The 21,414-nt window shown below is 34.3% G+C and overlaps 3 protein-coding genes across 4 annotated transcripts; 2 read left to right on the top strand and 1 right to left on the bottom strand.

The window, feature by feature from the left end:
- The first annotated feature begins 1,536 nt into the window (after positions 1-1,536).
- Positions 1,537-5,017, top strand: LOC139852059 (tRNA pseudouridine synthase 1-like). Its single transcript, XM_071841277.1, has 3 exons — positions 1,537-2,817; positions 2,895-3,200; positions 3,588-5,017. Exons 1-3 carry the CDS (start codon positions 1,592-1,594, stop codon positions 4,693-4,695), a joined length of 2,640 nt encoding a protein of 879 aa, XP_071697378.1. The 5' UTR covers positions 1,537-1,591; the 3' UTR covers positions 4,696-5,017.
- A 3,285-nt stretch (positions 5,018-8,302) lies between these two features.
- LOC139851817 (triosephosphate isomerase, cytosolic) lies at positions 8,303-14,067 on the top strand. The gene is made up of 9 exons (XM_071840995.1): positions 8,303-8,454; positions 9,520-9,595; positions 9,766-9,889; positions 10,290-10,374; positions 10,473-10,605; positions 10,784-10,878; positions 11,017-11,095; positions 11,293-11,375; positions 13,796-14,067. The coding sequence occupies exons 1-9, from the start codon at positions 8,416-8,418 to the stop codon at positions 13,838-13,840; spliced, it is 759 nt and encodes a 252-aa protein (XP_071697096.1). The 5' UTR covers positions 8,303-8,415; the 3' UTR covers positions 13,841-14,067.
- Positions 14,068-15,281: 1,214 nt separating this feature from the next.
- Positions 15,282-21,191, bottom strand: LOC139852516 (uncharacterized). Of its 2 annotated transcripts, none has more exons than XM_071841816.1 (16): positions 20,946-21,191; positions 20,253-20,602; positions 19,931-20,039; positions 19,456-19,570; positions 18,874-18,983; positions 18,706-18,777; positions 18,373-18,441; positions 18,213-18,293; positions 17,713-17,832; positions 17,551-17,625; positions 16,736-16,816; positions 16,574-16,647; positions 16,370-16,430; positions 16,068-16,123; positions 15,761-15,867; positions 15,282-15,652 (listed from the first exon to the last, which is right to left on the bottom strand). In XM_071841816.1, the coding sequence occupies exons 1-15, from the start codon at positions 21,081-21,083 to the stop codon at positions 15,786-15,788; spliced, it is 1,593 nt and encodes a 530-aa protein (XP_071697917.1). In that variant the 5' UTR covers positions 21,084-21,191; the 3' UTR covers positions 15,282-15,652; positions 15,761-15,785. The 2 variants fall into 2 exon arrangements, with proteins under 2 accessions (XP_071697917.1, XP_071697918.1); XM_071841817.1 differs by having other exon boundaries at positions 15,761-15,843.
- Positions 21,192-21,414: the final 223 nt, after the last annotated feature.

Raw genomic sequence — 21,414 nt, 5'->3', positions numbered from 1 at the left:
CAAAATACAGTATGGTGAGTTTCATTTGCCTTTTTACCCTTTATATGTTTGGGCTGAGAATACATGCGCAATTTTTATAAATGATTTACAAAATAGACACAAGTACGTGAAACTACATTCTATGGTTGAATTATCGAAATCGAATATGCCCCTTTTTATTTAGTCTGGTAATCTAAGAATTAGGGAACAGACACCCTAATTGACGCGAATCCTAAAGATAGATCTATCGGGCCCAACAAGCCCCATCCAAAGTACCGGATGCTTTAGTACTTCGAAATTTATATCATGTCCGAAGGAGGATCCCGGAATGATGGGGATATTCTATATGCATATTGTTAATGTCGGTTACCAGGTGTTCAATCCATATGAATGATATTTTTGTCTCTATGCATGGGACGTTTATTTATGAGAATTGGAAATATGAAATCTTGTGGTCTATTAAAATGATGAAAATGAAATGATTACTATAAACTGATGAACTCACCAACCTTTTGGTTGACACTTGAAAGCATGTTTATTCTCAGGTTTGAAAGAGATCTTCCGCTGTGCATTAGCTCATTTTAAAGATATTACTTGGAGTCATTCATGACATATTTCAAAAGACGTTGCATTCGAGTCGTTGAAGTTCATTAAAGATTATTATTAAGTAAATGACAGATTAGGTCATTTATAGTTTGGATATTATGAAATGGTATGCATACATGTCAACTTTCGATGTAATGAAAGATTGTCTTTTAAAAATGAATGCAATGTTTGTAAAATGTATCATTTAGAGGTCAAGTACCTCGCGATGTAATCATATGTTATTGTATTCGTCCCTATGGATTGGGTCGGGTCGTCTCAATCTAGAGCTAAGCAATTGAAATGACAGCAAAGAAGAAGCTATATTTTATCATTTCAACAACTTAGCTAATAACAAACAGGTCTTAACAACAATATTGTTACATGAATCTTTAAACAGTTGAGAGGAGATTGTGAAATCAAACCGGATTCAAATCCATAATAATGAAGAATCAGTCTTCGATCCTAAGCTATCTGTAAGTAGAAACGTCTGATGCTACTTGGGCTTCTTTAGCGATTGAAAATCAAACGCACCGTAGCAGCGAAGCGCTAACTGCCTACCTTTAGATCTTTCTAATAAGAGAAAGCATAGATCCTTTAATAAGTTGGCTACGATTAGTCACTTCGGAAGCCGTTAACTAAAGCAACGGCTTTTGATCTTTGTAAAAGAGGAGTAGGAGTTTAATTATAAAAGAGGTAAAATTTGAGGATTTTTCAGGTTAAATCTCCTAGGGTTTTCTCTATTCGGTTTCCGGGTGGATTTCCTTCGTAGCATGCATGGGTGGTAATGATCGTGAATATGGTTCAGCCACTTCTGAGTGACGTTGAAATAGGTGTTTAAAAAATACTGAATTAAAGTAGGTATTACTTCATAATTGATTGACTAGTGTCTAGTAGGGTGCCCATATTTTGCGGTGAGAGCCAAAACGAGGTCTACCGAGCTAAAATATGTAAAAAAATGCACACGATCGAGTACAAATAAGCAACCACAGAACCAACCTAAAAACCTGAACTCACTTAACTAACAACAATGGACGACCCTAACCCTCAATCTCCACCGCCGCCGCCGCAAGAAGAACCCGATTCTAAAAAGCCCAAACTCTCCACCACCACTACCAACTCCGACGACGAAGATCACACCACCAACTTAACCACCACCGACAAAAAACCTCGATACAAAAGAAGGAAAGTCGCAATACTATTCGCATACTGCGGCGTAGGCTATCAAGGAATGCAAAAAAACCCCGGAGCCAAAACAATCGAAGGTGACTTAGAAGAAGCACTTTATTTTTCAGGCGCAGTACCCGAAGCTGACCGTGGCTGCCCTCACCGTTACGACTTTGCCCGTTCTGCCCGAACCGATAAAGGTGTTAGCGCAGTTGGACAAGTTGTTTCTGGTAAGTTTTATGTTGATCCCCCTGGGTTTATTGAAAGACTTAATAATAATTTGCCTGATCAGTTTAGGGTTTTTGGGTTTAAGCGTGTTACGCCGTCGTTTAGTGCGAAGAAGTTTTGTGATAGACGGAGGTATGTTTATCTGTTGCCGGTTTTTGCACTTGATCCTGCTTCACATCGTGATAGAGAGAGTGTGTTGGCTAGTTTAGGGACCGAAAATGAGCTTGTTAAATGTTTAGAGTGCTCGGAGAGAGGACGTAAAGTTGAAATTCAGTCTGACATTTCGTCTAAAACCTTAGTTGCAAACCAGGAAGACGTTGAAATTCAGTCAGGCATTTCGTCGAACACCTTAAATGCAAACCAGGAAGTTATAGTTCAATCTGACATTTCATCAAACTCGGTGAGTTCAAGACAGGAAGTTCAAATTCAGTCAGGCATTTCATCAAACACATTGAATGCGTTATTGGATTCTGATGTTCAGGAGGAAAATTCAGCATCTTTAGCAAAGGATTGTGGAAATGATTTCGGGTCTTATGTTGTGAACGGTGTTGTTAAAGAGAGTGTGTTTCGATATGGCGATAAAGAAAAAGAGAGGTTTAATAGGATACTTAAACAGTATGAAGGAACTCATAATTTTCATAACTTTACTACAAGGACAAAGGCGGCTGATCCGTCTGCTAAACGCTACATTATCTCGTTTCGTGCTGACACAACTGTGACAGTTGAAGGGATTGAGTTTGTGAAATGTGAAGTTATTGGGCAGAGTTTTATGCTTCACCAGATAAGGAAGATGATTGGTGTTGCTGTTGCGATCATGAGGAATTGTGCTCCTGAATCGTTGATGGAAACTGCTTTACAACAGTTAGTCCTTCATTTATTACTATCGTATTAAGAATAGAACTTTAAGTTGTTTTCTAAACTTGTTGTCATGATTGTAGGGATGTTCGCATTACTGTGCCCACAGCTCCTGAAGTCGGGTTATATTTGGACGAGTGTTTCTTCTCATCATATAACCAAAAATGGAAAGATACTCATGAAGAAGTGTCGATGAAAGCTTATGCAGAGGAGGCTGAGGAATTTAAATTGAAACATATTTATTCTCACATAGCGTTAACCGAGCATAAAGAAGGATCCGTTGCTGTTTGGCTGCATTCTTTGAACTACCGAAATTACCCAGATTTAGGCCCAGATGTGAATGGTGGAGCAATTGAGACTTCAGGAGATCAAATTGAAACGACAGTTGGGTGAGTCGATGCACTGTTTCAGCATTTGAATGTTCTTGTGGTCTTCAAAGTTGTTTTTTTTATGTTAGTCTAATTTATACCCTCGAGTCCTATTTGAAACACTATAAAATTATTGTGGGTTGGACTAGGATTTGGTTATTTAAGTAACATGTTTTTTAGCATTATAAGTTCGTGGACTATTTTCTCAGTTATTTTTGTAGTGTATAAATAGAAATAATGGACATGATATGTTGTTCGATTGTAATGAATACCTTGAAGTTCTATTGTTTGTTATGGTAGTGCATTATACCTACCCTAACAATCATGAATTTTCTTTGTGTTTGATAGTTGTATTTTGATCGATTTTGTAGTGTTAATTGGCTTAAGCGAATCACCTTCTTCTGACAGGTTCAATCGAGATAATCTAGGTTACCCGGGCCCGCACAACCAAATATCTGATCTCATTCTTGATGCAGTTGCGTCAGGCCGTATCGGTTTTCAACCTTTACATTTTTACGAGAAGCCGACAGTTTGTAAGATCGACTTAGAGCATCTCGCGACCACTATGAAGAATCGTCTTAACCTAGTTTTACCTTTCATCCAAGAACTACGTAATCGGTACATTGGTGACTCCGATACCTCCATCACTAACACCATTATTGATGATGTCAGCATGATGGTTGACGCTGCAATGTCGGTTACATACAACCGACTCCGTTACATTCTCCAGTGTTATGATTCCACTGCTTTCGTATCTCGAATGAACCCCCGATCTCCTCTTAGCAATAAGATTAAGTTTCCCGCTTTTATCTCTTCTGTTCTTGGAAGTATCGGCCCTCTTCGTATAATGGATGGTTTTCAAGACATGCTTGTTGTATACGCCACGTCAGCCGACCGGAGTCAAACCTATGGTCGCAGTCAAAAGTTTGACTTTATCTCTTGTCATTTTTATCGCCTTATAGACAATCTATCAGCAATAGGTGTACCGTTAGCACCAATAGACGTGAAGGTAGGTAATCGTGAAGGGTCGTTTTTCTCCACCATTATCCCGACCAATAACAACGGGTTATGGGAATTCACCGCAACGTGCCATCGTTCTCATTACATACATCAGGATATTGTTAGTGCGTGGCTAACTATAAACGATGATCCTGATCTTTGTGCTTTTGAAGATTGTAGTGTGAGGATCGATTTCTGTACCGACCCTGATGTTGTTAATGCGGTTATTGCATCACGTCCTGATGGCGTTCCTGATGATGTGGACGGAGCCACGGCTCCAACTCGGCCGATTGGTGGGATTTTTAATGTAAATGTTTTTGGGGTTCAGCCTGCAGTTGCTGCTGATGGAGACAAACCTGCGGTTCCAGCTGGTGTTTACATTTTAGGACGAGGCACTAAACGCTACTACTGCTGTTCACTTGCACGAGACATGACAGAACATGAAATGTTGTCGATACTTCGTTATGATCTCTTTAAGACATCATGGAGAAGTACAAGTTTTAAGTTTGTCGTGTAAGATTAATCGAGGGCTTACTAATCTGATAGCCTCACTCCACTGTGATTTCGAATCTATGCTTTAATGTATGTGTTTATGAACAACTAGAACAATGTATTCGGGGACATTTTGGAACTTGGGTAAAAGGTATAATTGATCTACTTATCATTAATGCCGCAATATCAAATTTATTAGGTTGTTAAGTTGGTTAGGTTTTTAACTTCTAAAATGAATGCATAAAAGTCACGCATGGTACAAGTGAATGCCACAAAATTTGGTAGTCAACGTTGTTTGTTTATAGTTTGCGTTGTATTATTTTTTATAGAAAAGGTAAAGTTTTATTTATTTTATGACGCCATACTTCACGTTTCTTATATATCTATAATAAAGGTTAATGTTAATTATTAGTTGAAAATATATATTTTGTTGACAAATGCTTGTGGTGTTTTTTAGATATCGACAAATGTCAATATTCTGTTAACAAACATGGTGATCTGATTAATTTTTGTTCTAAAGTTCAAACAATGATATTATAAATGGTGGTTTCTATTTTTATTATTATTTTTTTTAATAAGAAAGAAATTTTATTGATACAAAACAAAATACACGGGGCAGGGAGTATCCATAACCCCAACAGCAAACGACAAATACAAACAAAATCAACCTAGCTCTAAAAATCAAGACCTAAAAAGGCGCCCAAATTGAATTACTCCTATCCATTCTTCATCATCAATCTGCAACCATCCACCTCCATACCCCATTTCTTTGCAGCTACTCTGATAGCAGTTGAACCTTTAACAGATAAAGTTGAAAGCTTCAATCGAATGTCATTCACAATGCATTGTACAACATTCATCTCAGGCCTTCTACCTCCTCTGAAAATCCTGCAATTTCTTTCATGCCATATATGATATACAGAAGCAGCTATGGTAATTCTATTTATGACATCCCAAATTTGATTTCTGAACGGGAAACTAGCAAGCTTTAGTACAATGTCATGAATATCAGCAGAAAGTCCTCTAAAAATGAGGTATTCTTTTACCTCAATCCAAATCTTTTTTGAATACTCACAACCAAAGAATAAATGGATGATAGAATCTTCCTCCTTTGCACAAAATACACAGCTAAAACTCTTATTAGGATACCACTTCCTCAATTTTTCCTGTGTAGTTAGCTTGTCACGAATGGCAAGCCACATGACAAAAGCATGCTTTGGATTTGCCTGAGGAAAACATACTACATGATGCTAAGGAACAAAAGGGCAGATATGCCTAAGATCTTCCCACACTTGACTAGTTTTATAAGAAACTAGTTTGCCTTTAGATGAAATCCAGCTGACCCCATTATCATCATCAATATGAACATGATTTTTAATTCTATCCCTCATTCCTAAGAGCTTCTTCCAACCCCAGCTATCATTCTGTTTCACTTCAATCTCCCAAATTGACTTTCCCTTTAATTTCACAAGATTTACCCAATTAAACCACAAAGTCTCTTTCTTTTCAACCAACTTCCATAAATGTTTAAGAAGGAGAATATCATTCCACTCTTTAAGTGGCTTTAGACCCAAACCACCTTGAATTTTAGGGGTACAAACAATTTTTCAAGCCACCTTTGCTCTCCTTTAACATTATTCCCATCGCTCCACAAGAAAGATTTAATAATGCTTTCTATTTCGTTCACAACTGTAACAGGAAGCTTGTACACTGATACCCAATATATATTCATAGAGGAAAGAACAGAAGCAATTAATTGTAATCTCCCAGCATATGATAGCAGTTTTATCTATTCATAATATACTTCAGTTAGTAATCAGTGAATGAATAATGTTGTTTACTTTTTATGGTGAATAAACGGTCTGAATTATAAAATTGACTATTTTACCCCTAAAATAGTTTTTTTTCTAATACTATTATTATTGTCTTTATTAAATAAAATATCTGATCGTATAATTCATGTAATATAATATACAGTAGTATTATTTATAAACACTTATCCATTTCTGTAAACAAAATATAAAAACATCTAATTAGCTTTTTATTTCGTTCACGCATCCATGGTATTTCTAGATTTGTTCACACGGATGCATTTGTAGCAAATTTTTTCATAGTTGGCCCATTTTGTTGTTTCCTACCGGCATGTGTAGCTAATTGATGATCGGTTTTTACGGTTTTTCACACTTCAGTTGGTAGGGGTTTTTTTATTACGATTTTGAAAATCTGATTTTCTCTCAAACCTTTTTGTGTAATCTGCAAATCACAATAATTTAGTTTTCTTATTCAAGTTCTTCACTTTCGAGATCTTCAACTTCGATATTTAGATCTTTGATTTTGAGATTTTGATTTTTACGATGTTGTTCCTTTCAAGAATATATTATTTGATCCATTATCAAATGAAGAAGATATCTTCAAAAAGAAGAAAGAAAGTCAATTGTAGAAGATGAAATTTTAGTTGCTAAGATACAAGGGTAGTCTTGGAAAACTAGTGTAAAAAAACATCAATATGCAGAGGACAGTGATTTGTTGACTGTCCAATAATCTCTCGATGAATACCCTGGTGAGCCAAAAAGTCCTAAAGAAACAAAGAAAAAAACTGACCGAATAAGACTTCTAGGACACACAGCTCATTAAGATGTTAATAAACAGGCCCTAAGTCTGGATTGTATATCTTTTGAAAATTTAGATTTTAGATTTAACAATACCATATATTTAGTTAGTATATGATATATGATGATATGATATGATTCCTAATTACGATACAATCTTATAATTTTCATATAATTTTCATTTTTCCCCGATTGATCCCAAGTCTCGAACTCTACATACGAATAAACTACTGTTTCACACAATCACGGGTGTAATACACCCGTGAATAATAATAAATAATAATAATAATAATAGTACGCAACTATCATTGAACGACTTTTCACAATAAATATACTTCGAACATTTTGCATCATGTATTCATATTAGTTAGGTAACACTCCGTAATAGTGATATGATATATGGTCATATATCCTTCGTATAATAAAATATTCGTAAAAATATAATTGCAATATTATTTAATACAAAAGATATGACAGGAATATAGAAATTTAAATTTATTTAAGTATGTATGTGTATATTTAGAATTGATCTACAAATATCTTTTAAGTTTTTATTTCTCTACATATCTCTATCCATCGAATAGAGAGATGAATAATTTTCTTTACTTTTGAGAGTGTTATCACTCTGAGTGGATAAATGACTTGTCTTTATTCTCGGATAGAGGAAGTATTGTCTACATTTTACCTCCCCATACACCATTTATGTGGTATTGAGTGTTGTTGTTGTTGTATATCTTTTTTATTAATAATTTTTCTGGTTTGAAAAATAAATAAGGAAATAAATAAACATTTGGATTAATAAAAAAAATAGGCCCACATCATCCAAGCAAACCCAATCCACCATCCACCACCCGGTTTTCTCTTGCCACCAAGAAAACCCACGAACTCACAGGAACGCGATGACACCACAATTTACTAAATTACCCCTTACTTACAGACAGCATATTCTATTATTCTTCGTTTCTTCTACCACCTTCATCAAGGGCAATTCCGTCATTTCGAACTCTGTGATCCACAAATTCTATATAAATAACCCATTCCAGCATAAATCAGTGATCGGCCAATAAACTTTACTCTCTATCTCACTTTTAATTAATTATTTCTTTTTCTCCAAGCTTTATTTTTTTGATCTGAAAATGGGCCGTAAGTTTTTCGTCGGTGGTAACTGGAAATGCGTAAGTCTCCGATCTTATTTCTCGTTGTAAATCACGCTTCTGTTTTTTGTATGTATCGATTTTGATTTGTTACAATTATTGAGCTGTATTGATTTGATATGATTTGAAATAGAGTACGAATCGAATTTCACATGTATCGATTGTTTGATTTGATTTTATCAGATTTCTGTTTTTATAAACTGATTTCACTTCACTGTATACCGTTACTTGACCGTAAGTGCTTTTTTACTACCGAATCAATAAATCTGCAATTAAGTGTGTTGTTATGATTACCTAGTAGTTATATTGGCTTTTGAGACTAGATTGAGTGAATTATTGATGCGTACGTTTTGAATTCGGAATACATACTTTGCTGATACTGGAACTTGAGCATAGGTGTTTTTATTACTGAATCGATAAATTTGTTTTCAAATATGCTACTATAGTTCAGTGGTAATAGCTTTCTTGAGGCTTGAAGCTCGATTGAGTGACTTGTTGATGTGTATGTTTGGAATGCAGAATATATGCTTAATTTGTAACGATTTGATGATTTACTGAGATATATATAGTGAATTTGATCTATTATACAGTCCTACTGTTGATGTTTCGTACATCGTTAGTTGCATGGGTGATTTTATGGTATGTTGTTATCGTGACAAATATGTGGTTATAGTTAAGTTATAGAGTAATAGTTATAACGATGTATGCTTGATTGAGTAGATAGTTGGTGTGTGTATATTGAATTCGGATTAAGGCTCTAGAACAATCAGTTAGAGGAGGTGTATTGGAATATATAATTAGTGCTAATTTGATGATCTGCTGTGAAATATATTGTTAGTTTGATGCTTTGTTCATTGTTCTCTTGTAATTTGGCAAATTATTAGCCATATCGATGAATTTGTGAAGTGTTAGTGCTATGTTGTTTATCTGTAGATCTAAATGAGATGTTTATCTTTTTGTGTGTGTGTGTGTGTGTGTGTGTGTGTGTGTGTGTGTGTGTGTAAGCATTTACTTTATATGATAGGATATGAAAAGTTTTCATAGTATTTGGAAACTGATTATGTTAATATGGTGTTTTATCTGTAGAATGGAACTACTGATGATGTGAAGAAGATTGTGGCAACACTTAATGCTGGTGACTTGCCATCGACCGATGTTGTTGGTAAGTAGTCATATACTTTCACTAATGTATTCGGATCATAATTCTGGTTTGTTGAAATTATGTATGTGTTATCGAGGTTTATCTATTGTTATACGAGTTTCTCTTTGGTTATCGTATGGATATATGCGTTATTTATCTTTCCACTTATGAAATGTGATCTATTCTTGCAGAGGTGGTGGTGAGCCCTCCATTTGTGTTTCTTACCACTGTTAAAAGTGAATTGAGGCCTGAAATTCAAGTTGCTGCTCAAAATTGTTGGGTAAAAAAAGGTGGTGCTTTCACCGGTGAAGTTAGGTATGTCTCATCATATAACGGCCTAACGTTGGCCATATATATATATTTGTACGTTATTTACTTGTTTGTCCTTGGCTGGATGTGCATTGGGTTCTCATTAAACAACGCATGGAAGCACCTAAATTGTAACTGAATAGAACATAATAAAAATGAAATTGTGAGTGCCTTTTCAGGAGTTTTCAAATGGTTGTTTATAAAAATCTCACTATGGATTGTCAATCTGGACTATATGTCTATATGATCAATTTTTTTTATAACTAATACCTGTCCGTGTTTGGTTTCTAATATGCTTTGCTTGTTGTCTTAACAATGACCATGCTTGTCTTTTAATACATCATAGTTTTAGATTGTAATATTTAATCTCACTTGGAATACTAAAATTGGTTCTTTATATATGCAGTGCTGAGATGCTCGTTAATTTGGGCGTTCCATGGGTCATCCTAGGTCATTCTGAAAGAAGAGCCCTATTAAATGAAACAAATGAGGTACACCGTTTTGAAAGGATATAATCAAATTCACACTTTGTAAATTTTAATTAGCCTATGCAAATTAACTCATACTTATCGTGTTACTTTATATTCAGTTTGTTGGAGATAAGGTGGCTTATGCACTTTCTCAAGGTCTGAAGGTGATTGCTTGTGTTGGAGAGACTCTCGAGCAACGAGAAGCTGGAACCACCATGGAAGTTGTTGCTGCACAAACCCAAGCCATTGCCGGTACTTATTTCAGAATTGTCATTAATATAAGTAAAAAATATATTCATAGATAGTAGTCTTATGGATAATGTTGTTTAACTGGCAATGTTATCTTTAGTACATTACATGTTTTCTGTATTTATCTAGCGTGTATGTGCTACTAATGAGTATTGTGAATATTATATTTATTATTTTGCAGATAAAATCTCAAGTTGGGACAATGTTGTTTTGGCTTATGAGCCAGTTTGGGCTATTGGAACCGGAAAGGTTGCATCTCCAGCTCAGGCACAAGAAGTAAGTGTGTCTTAACTCTTATGGTAGTTTAACCAGTGGAACATAAACTGGTTCCTTTTTGCGAATGTGATTTATGAATGGAATAAGTGTGTGTGTTGCCATCAGTTAAATTTACATTTTTGCCCCTCCAATTAACAGGTACATGCAGGACTAAGGAAATGGTTCCAGGAAAAGATCAGTGCTGATGTCTCTGCTTCAACCAGAATCATCTATGGAGGTATTTATATACTCTGCTTTTTTTTAATCTATCATGTTCGGTACCAATTATCTTGCTATTGTTACTTAAAGTGCAGTAAACAGTTTTTAATCTTTGTTTAATCAGATTCTGCTTGTATTTCTGATTCTTTTGAGTAATCATCTTTTGATTTCTCGTTTTATTTTTGGGCTCTAAAATTGTTGCATGTATCGTTGCAGGATCTGTGAGTGGTTCAAATTGCAAGGAATTAGCAGGACAACCAGATGTGGATGGTTTCCTAGTTGGTGGAGCTTCACTCAAGGTATAACATATCAAATATTACTGTCTTAAGGGATAAGTATGATGAATGGTGCTGTAATTTTTAATCGGAGAAAAATATAATGGATCAAATCCGCATGAAAAATGCTTCTTCGATCCATTGAAGTTTTACCAACTCGCCCATAAAATGCAACATGAATAAACTTATTTTTTAAGTTAATGGGGATGAAATTGCTCTTTCTAGTTTCTTAGTATAGTGAAAGGATCTAGAGAGAACTTGACATAGGAGAGAACCTATAGCACCATGTTATTTCACTTATTTCACTTCCATGCCGAGCCTCTTTCTTAGCATCATGTTATTTCACTTATTTCACTCATATTAGTAAGGGTATTTTCGTCCTATCGCATCAAATCGTTCATAAACATAAATTAGGGTTTAAAATTAGGGTTTAGAAATTAGGGTTTATAAATTAGGGTTTAGGGTTTAGATTTAGGGTTTAGATTGAGTTTTTAACACTAACGGTTTAGGGTTTAGGGTTTAGGGCTTAGGGTTTTGGGTTTAGGGACTAAACCCAAAACACTAAACCCTAAGCCCTAAGCCCTAAACCCTAAACTCTAAATCGGGCTAAATTTTGAAAAAAATTCGGGAAAAAAAAAACTTTACGAATTTTTTTTTTTGAAAAAAAGTCAATCTGCACAAAAAAAAAAAAAAAAAAAGCAGAAAAGTCAATCTGCACAAAAAATCTGCACAGAAAAAAAAGTCGATCCGCAAAAAAAAAAAAAAACCTGCAAAAAACTCCACAAAAAAAACTTCACAGGAAAAAAAAGTCAATCTGCACGCAAGTATGAAAGGTTAGTCGATGGTTCCATGGGTTCTCTACTACCTTTAGTTCTCCATGGATCCTCACCCTCTTAGTATTAACCTTCATTATGTTCAATTTCAGTCTTGTTTTGCACTGGTACAATGCCTGTTTGAACCACCCAATTTGCCACCAACAAATTATTTGGATGTTATATATATATATATATATATATATATATATATATATATATATATATATATATATATAGTTTCTATTAAATTTCTATAATGATGATGTCATTGTTAGGCTAATTCATTTGTTAAGAAAAATCAAAAATAAAAAGAAAAAAATATAAGTCATCTTGATGATGTCATTAACATTAATTAAATATTTTATTTATTAGTTATGGTTTTTATCATATATACCCTTCTTAACTTTAATAATAACATATTTACCCACTTAAATACGGTTATATCATATGAGCCCATTTTAAACATATAAACTCATCATATTTACCAATTTATCCAATCTTAATGTGATACGTCTTTATGCCCTAATTTATTTAGCGGCAATTGTTCATGCTTGCTTTTTCTTTCTTTTCCGAGCTACGTACTATGATATTAACTACCATAATCGATACATGCTAATCATCTAATTCTATTCAACGCTATAAAACTATTATAAGGTGAGAATACATAATGTGATCAATATTAGTTATCTTTATATATTAGTTTACTGTAATTTTTTTATTGTTGTTAATTTCTCTTAATTGATAGGCTACGGATACTATAAATCACGTTTCGTCAAAAAATTGATATGTATATCTAACTAATTACAATTGTTTGCTTCTTTTGCTTACATCACCAGTAGCACTTCAGTTTTAGTTTTGACCAACAATACGATGAGATAACAATACTGATTTACATACATATACAACGATATTACTACAATAATGAAAATGATAATGACCCACCCTTCTATTTTGGGATGTCCTGTTTCAAGTATCTACTTGATGTTTGAACCAATCAGAAGATGTTATTCTGGATATAGAAGATTTCTGATTGGCAGATAATGAAGTTAGTGAAATTTCCTAAAACTTTGTGGAAAAAGTAACTGGACACTTGTAGTGGGACGGAGGGAGTATTATTATTATATTATTATTATTATTCAAATATAGGTTTTCTTTACGGGATTAATTACGTTACATATGTATGCGAAATACATGTCTCAATCAAATGTTGTAATGTAACTTTTATGATAAGAAAAATGATAATTGTGACCAAAATTGGAAGAAAGTTGTGGGAGGATAAATGTAGTTCATTTATTCTGACTAAGTCAAGTATATCAATATGTTTGTAAAAACAACGATAAGTTTCTCAGTCAGAATATGTGGTTCCACGGGTCATTAAACTAAATAACTTTAGTATTTACGTTCACTTAATACTTAAAACATATCATTAAACTGTTTCTTTCCGTGATTCCACGGGTCATTTCACTAGTGTGTGTGTGTGTGTGTGTATATATATATATATATATATATATATATATATATATATATATAATATTTGAATCATTAGGACATAAGGAATATCATCCATTCATCCTTTGTGACGTATTGTTCCTAACTTGTTTCTGTTTGTCTGTCTTGTTTGTCTTGTAGCCTGAATTCATTGACATCATCAAGGCTGCTGAAGTGAAGAAATGAAGTTTTGCATCTTTCGTGAAGAACAATGAAATTGTTTTTATCAGCTAGTTTTCTATCATATTTATTGTGTGAAATAAGCATACGAATAAAACTTGATGCACTTCATAGGTTACGCTTGTGTTTTTTGGTCGATAACCAAGCTCTAATGTTGCTTTGTTCCGTAGACTAATTGGATACAATTCCGGGTATTATATTCCTCTTATTATTAATGGCATATATGTTCAATATCGATTTTTCTGGTCGATATGAATATCCAGTAGTAGGTAAGGATATGGTTTGTATGAAAATGCTTGCAGAGGCATGTTGTTGTCATCAATCTTAATGTCACCATCTGTTATGATGTGACTGCAACAACCAAATATAATTCTAAACAATTAAGTAATTAACTAAAAGTTACGGAGTACATGTTAAGTTGAGCTGTTCCACGATAGTCTGAAATGCAATTTATGGTTTTGTTGTTTTTTATTTATTTATTTATTTATGAAATACGTTATGTTTTCAGTTTTATGAGGCCTAAGCGAGGAATGTCAACTAGTATGATGTCTTCCATGTTCTCGTTTTCAGATAATCAGATTTGTGGTGTTACAAGTTGGTATCGGAGCATGGTCTAAGGGATCTAAGTTACTTTGAGATATGTGCCTAGACTTAGACTGAATAGTGGACATATTGTGTGCGGGACTTGGAACAGTTAGTGCCTTAGCGTATAGGTGAACTAACTACGACATGTGTTTGTCCAAGGTGTGATTATGTGGGGCCTTATTTCGTGTGTAAATTAATGCCTTAGATAACTAGTGCCTAGTGTAAGTAGGCGGACTTGAACGTTGTTTGCTGCTAGTCACCTAGGGAGTAGGTTGAGTTGTTGCGTTATATGTATATATTATTATACTATATATAGTGTACGGTGTCTTAATGATGGGTCAGTGGTGGGGCTCGGGTACTCGGGGGTTTTGTATAGTCCAGTCTACGGACGGGACTTCGCTTGTTCAAAGGTACCAGTGGTATTGTGTTTTGTATTGTGTGAATGTTGCGTCAGTTCGAGTAAAGTACTTTGCGTGACCAATAATTATATATGTATCCTGCATTCTAACATGATAGTTAAACTGATAAGAATAGATAATACATTTGATATTAGTCGAGAGCTTTGTAATGTTATAGCTTCTTACTATTTTATGAATAAAATTTTTGCGGACATGGGGCATTTCCTTCACCTGGACATGGGACATGTCCTCCATCATCATGGGGCACGTCTTCCAACTCGGACATGGATCTTGTCCTCCAACTGGGACATGAGGTATGTCTTTCAATTTGGACATGAGTTATGTTAACCAACTCGGAATCGAGCATGTCCTCCATCTCGAACATGAGGCATTTCCTCCAACTTTGAAAAAGTAAAACTATTAGACATTTTTTTAGACGAATGGAGTAATGTTCTACCATCGTTATTCCACTAAGATATGTATCTACTCATAGTCAAACCTAAATAAGAAGTATTCCCGTTCTCTGATAAAAAAAAAAAATTAAAAAATTGTAACATACAATGTTGTCACAAATTCAACGTAGGCAGTTGAGATACTAGTCATTAAATAAACAAATAAGTAAATAAAAGTATACTGTCAAGTGCCATCCCTAGCCAATGTAACGCTCTTTTATGAGTCAATGGTTCAGGCGGAGATGCAACATTCTCTGAGCTCAACAAAGCCAATTTGCATCACTACAAGTGCACTTCCACGGTTCCAAGAATCTTTTACCAGACATAAATTATAATGGTCCAGAAAACATTTGATAGGATGGTCCTTCAATGTAACTCGAAATCTGCAAACAGTGCCATATAGTGTTTGTGTTAAAGTAAATGCTTCATGTTTAACATTTTGGAAAAGCCACAACAAAGTGAACAAACAGAAGGAAACCGTCGAAACTTACATGAAGAAAGAAAGAGTAATGATACTTATTCAATTGGGATATCCATTTTAACATCTGTGACATCAAGTTGAAGGATCTCAGCCCTGCAGCCAAGAATAGACCCGATGCTGCGAAATAGAAAAAATGATGTCAAGTAAAAACAAATTAAAACATGAGACAAAAATAAAAAGAAGAGGGGGGTTGGAAGAATGGTGGAAAACATGATTCGCATGATGTGGAAGATCACATTGCTTAAAAATAAAAAATAAATAAAACTAATTCAAATTTTGTGACACGAAATAAGTGTTTCGAATAAATGTTACTATACCTTGGATGGGTGCGTCCAAGATCTCCATGAACAAATTCCTTGATGTATGTTCCAGCCTGTTGACGAAAAATTTGTAAGCAGCATGCATGATTAATGGCTAACCGGCATACAAGTTATAAGATCCAGAGCACGATCTTTTAACAAAATGTCGAAATGAAGATGATTATTAAATAAATTTTTTTATCTAAACTCTTCGTTTGGCAATTTGTATATTTCTCTTATCGTAAATTACTTAATGGTCTTAATGCAAATATGAAGTTCTGTATCAATATATTCAAATAAAAATGATGATCAAAACTAACCTGGGTGCATAGATGAAGTAGAAAATACTGAGAACTCCCAGCAACTTTCTCTATTTTCATCCTGAAATATCGAGTATTCATTAACGAGTATTCATTAATTCATCAGTAAAGAAATTAATTATCATGAATACTGTCAACAAAAAGTTCTAAACATGTCAAATTAGGTTAAATAGCACGATGCATAGAACTGATGTTTGTTTGTACCAGTGAATAATCTTTTCACGATCTAAAGGACTTCGACGATGAAGAACCCTTACTGGTGTTCTCTGCAATACTTTCTGCAGAGGCAATACATTAGACAAATGTAACAACAATAATGCCTTTATTATTATGATAAAGTAGGGCATAAAAACGCTGATAACTTACCAAATCGTTGAATGAGGACACAACTTGTATATCATCATCTGTAATAGCACGAGATATCCAAACCAAAGCAGCATATTGTTTCTGCTTACAAACATACAACGAGAACAAATCCATAAAGACTTACTTTTAGTTGAAACAAAACTGTCTGCCTAGGGCTGTGACACAGTGCAAAACAGGACCAGTACCGAACCACATTTGAGAATATAGGAATCAAGAAACGAATTGTAAAGTTCTGTTTTAGAAATCGTTTGGTCCCAACCAGACATGTACATTGGGTTTCTTACCTAAAGACAATTTCATTGTAGTGAAAGACAAACTAATAAGGTTAACTGGAATAAGGTTGTGTTTGATAAAACATAATGATTAAGCGTCTATCGATTCATTATCTGAGTGGTTCTGGACGAATTTCTGAATGACAATAAGCTGTTTGATAAACATTTTGAATGGACAATATGAATGAGGTAAAATTACCTTATTAAAACTTTTTTATGAAATAAAAAATTCAATATAGTTGTTTGATATATGTTCTTGATATAATTTAAGGAGAATATTACAGAAAATTTAGGTACTTAATGGTTAAGAGAGGTTAAGAGAGTGTTTCAACTCTGAATGGTTCAACACTAAATGATGAACCATTTAGCATCATATTTTATCGGATATCAAAAACAAACGCGCTGAATGGTTCAACATTCAGCGCTTAACCATTCAATCAAGAGATAAACAAACACACCCTAAGTATACCGGTTCCGGTTCCGGTTCCGTTCGATATGGTTTTATAGTTTTGTGATTGTCGAAATGCAAAGAGATATAATTACCTGTTTCTCTGCTTCTCCTTCACGCATTAAGCTCCAACCTTCAATCCCTAAGGACTTTAGATGTTTAACTCTAACCTAGATGGAAAATGTGTACAGTACATCAGAGTATTGCAAGAATTAAATACAGTACACCATTTTGTGTCCAGTTTTAAAGTAACTTACTAGGTTACTTTCCAGACTATTAATCTTTTTTTCCATTTCCTTGACGGACACCTCAGAAGGAACACGACGTGCATTTTGTATCTCAACCAAAAATGGCCTACCTGAACCCAACATCCTAACCTGAAATGTACATTTTCATGATCAGTATACTGTTTATCAAACAAAAATAACAAAGGTGGCATTTCAACCCGTGTACTTATAAATGGGTCAATTCGGGTTATACATCATCTCAAACAGGTCGAAAGTTTCAAAAACTGTAGTTTTTGTTCTCGTTAAAATAATGGATTATCATGAAATAACATAATTGATGAATTCATTCTTGACACATTAATAATTCACTAAAAATTTCTTAAAATATTGGTCAAAAACTATTCTAGCTCAACACAACCCAACCCAACCCACAAAGAATTACTCATTTTGACCTGGTACCCAAATGTTGATTCACCAGACATGCATATTCTACCACATATAAAAAAGTAAGTTGACACAGTAAAATATACATCTATATCCTCTCGTCCAGCAGCATGAAACTTGTAGCCATCACCATTACAAATAGGAAGAACATTATCACCAATAATTTCCTACAAAACAGGAAGGTTATTCACAATGTATAACATTAATAAAGGTACGGTTGCAACAAAATGAAACTTAAGGAGGTACCTCGACGGATGCCTCTCCCTTTCTTTCCTCATCAATGATCCAACGGGTCTGACTCACGTTGCGTGAGAACTGCATATGAAACATAACAAATTCGGTCGATAATATTAACTGTTGCTACTTTAAATAAAAATCATTACTTTATATGTCAGGTATAACATGCCTAGATGTCACAAAATTATAATACTAAGAGCCTATCCTATGCCAAATCACACACATTAAAATAGCCTTAAAAAAGACTATATACAACATTGGAATCAAGAACCTGAAAATATTGTTCCACCGAGTCTATTAAAGTCAAAACACAAGCAAGTCCTTTAGGTTGAATTTAGATACCTTCAGATATCGACCGCCAATGTAGACAGACGCCCTAGAACAAGTAAATGTCATGTCACAAGGTTGACCAACCTAAGCAATAAGACAATAACAAAAGGTAACAGTCAAAATAGCTTTCAAAACCCGCACAAAAAATTCAACTTAATGTTCCATGAGACATTAAATTACCTTTTTCAGGAGGGTATTAAGATCAGAAGCATCACCACTTTGCATAGTCCCATTAGTACTTTTAACGAGTCCATTACCTTCCCTAATATGAAAGTTAGAACCCTCTGCACCTAAAGTTAACAAGGGCGTTTCAATTTACAATAATAAAATAAGAAGATATACAAAAATATATAGAAAGAGTGGGAAAATAAACAAAGGGATATTAGCAAGTAATGTTACACAATGTTGGTAACTAAAAAACACACATGCGATGTATTATGTATGCTACTAATGGCAAGGAAGCTTAATTCGCACTCCCAATTATCGACAACCTGGTCTTTTGTTTATTTGATAAAGTCAAAAACCCGGTTTTGCCTAAGCTATACTACCAAACGATCAGTACACTTTCCAATTACGTGTGTAAGCTAGTATCTAATTAAACCAAGCTCAATTAAAACCTAATGTGTGTTTATCATCGCACCAACCTATATATGTGTTCTTCAATGAACGTGGACTTGATATTTGTAAGACAACCCTAATACAGAAACTCAAATATAAGGAACGGATTATCAAAACAAAGAGCAAAACATGCGACATACATGCCTGATTTCATCCTTTTGTTGAATTGGGTTCTCCCCGTCCTGTTTTCAGCAGATATAGAACTGGCATGCTCATATGTCAAACGAATGCGAAAATCACTCTCGCTAGATTTAACACCCTGCAAAAGAACAAGCTTTGCTGAAATTCCTTACCAAACAAAAATTATCTTTCAAGATATGATCCTCAAGTCCAGAAATACCAAAAGACTTTGTAAACTTCTAATTCTAGAAAACTAACGAAGCGACTCAAACTCTCAAAAGAATAGGCACAACTTTTGAAAGGCCCAAGACTAACTTATATATTCATAACAATATGACACACGTATTAAATAAATTATTTGACAAATGTGATAAGGTTAACACATATTCTAAAGTCTTTTGTTTGACCTAATAATATGTTAAACTGTAGCTAGCTTTCCCAAAAGAGAATAAAACAAACATTTCAAACAAAAATAAAAATCGTTCGAAAGTCAAATTACCAATAATTTTTCTAGAGGAGGAGTCATAGATAGCTTGAGGGCATCCTTTACATATATATGTTTTTCTTGAAACCAACCTTCAGAAGCATACTTATTTTTCATATACGACCTAAAAGAACAAATAAGAGAGAGCGTTAATAGTGTTTCACAGTTAAGGCAAAGAAGAAAGTGAGAGCTGTGATAACCAACTATTTACTTGGTACTTCAACACTGAAGATACAAAAAACACTTTAACATTATTGACAAAATTTGTTCCCTATAACCAATCGAAGGATACTAGCTTGTATCGACTAAAAACCTAACTTGATGAGAACAAACTTACTGAATAGCTTGTTCATTTTCTGTGATAAGTGTTGGCAATGAGACTTCAAGAGTAAAACTTGAAATTTCATAACACTCTTTTTTCACAAATTCTGCAACTACAGTGGCAAAGTCCCCCGCGTGATCTTTTTCCACCAAAATTTTATCCTTATCACGATAACTAAATTGCAGGACACCTAAACAAACTGGACATACGCTTGACTTCAATTCCGACTCTTGAGATGATATCAAACAATTCACATCTTCGGTTTCAGTTACTTTTCCAATGATAGCATTAAGGTTTTTTGGGGAAACTAGGGCATAAATACCCTCATGAACGTTAAATATACGAAAAATGCATCGCGCACACACCTGCACATATAAAAGCAATAAAAATGATTCATCACCATATATATATCTACACACAAATGCACACTTGAATTTAGATGCATAATAGTGTATATCTATCTAAATATCTCAACAAATAAAATTCACAGGAGACTAGTATAAGGACATTTTTTATGTGGATCACTTATGGTCAAGCTAAACAAAGGTTATCTATAACTTCTAAATTCACGGCCAAAAATTTAAAAATTAAAAATATATATGATAAGAAATCAAGCTCGATAAACTTCACCAACAAGTTTGATATTGATTGATTATACAACTAATTGAAGATAACAATATCAAATTCGGAAGTCTAAAAGTAAAATACCTGGTGCGTAATTAGGTCTTTCACTGCGTGAGTTGGCAGTTCCTGCACGGCGAATTCTAGAAGCTTCATATCATCGGTCTCGGCGTCGGAAGCAACGGCGTCGTTAACCACCGGCGTGGTGACGGAGTTATTGGCCATTGGTGTTCGGAGGGTTTAGGGTTTTAGAGCCAAGTACAAGTGAGAGGAGACTGTTACTGGTCTTGTGTCGATTGTGCAAGTAGACTGCTACTGGCTTTTGAGTTTTGTTAAATTACATAAACATAAATAAATGGTTAGGTTCAGGTAATTTTCTAATTTAGGTTTAACTTGCTGTTAGCGTTGATAGTTGTCAACGTTTTTTTAACTTATTTTGATTGGATTTAAGATTTTGGTCGTCAATTTGATAATGTTCCGTGGTGCGTCGGTTACATAGATGTGGGGTTATGATAAAGTGAGTTTAGTTAGTTGTGTCAATATCACATGTTTTGTT

Source organism: Rutidosis leptorrhynchoides, chromosome 6 (genome assembly GCF_046630445.1).
Source record: "Rutidosis leptorrhynchoides isolate AG116_Rl617_1_P2 chromosome 6, CSIRO_AGI_Rlap_v1, whole genome shotgun sequence".
NCBI lineage: Eukaryota > Viridiplantae > Streptophyta > Magnoliopsida > Asterales > Asteraceae > Rutidosis > Rutidosis leptorrhynchoides.
Note: the sequence above shows the minus strand (reverse complement) of the source record. Positions and strands in the feature narration are given on the sequence as shown.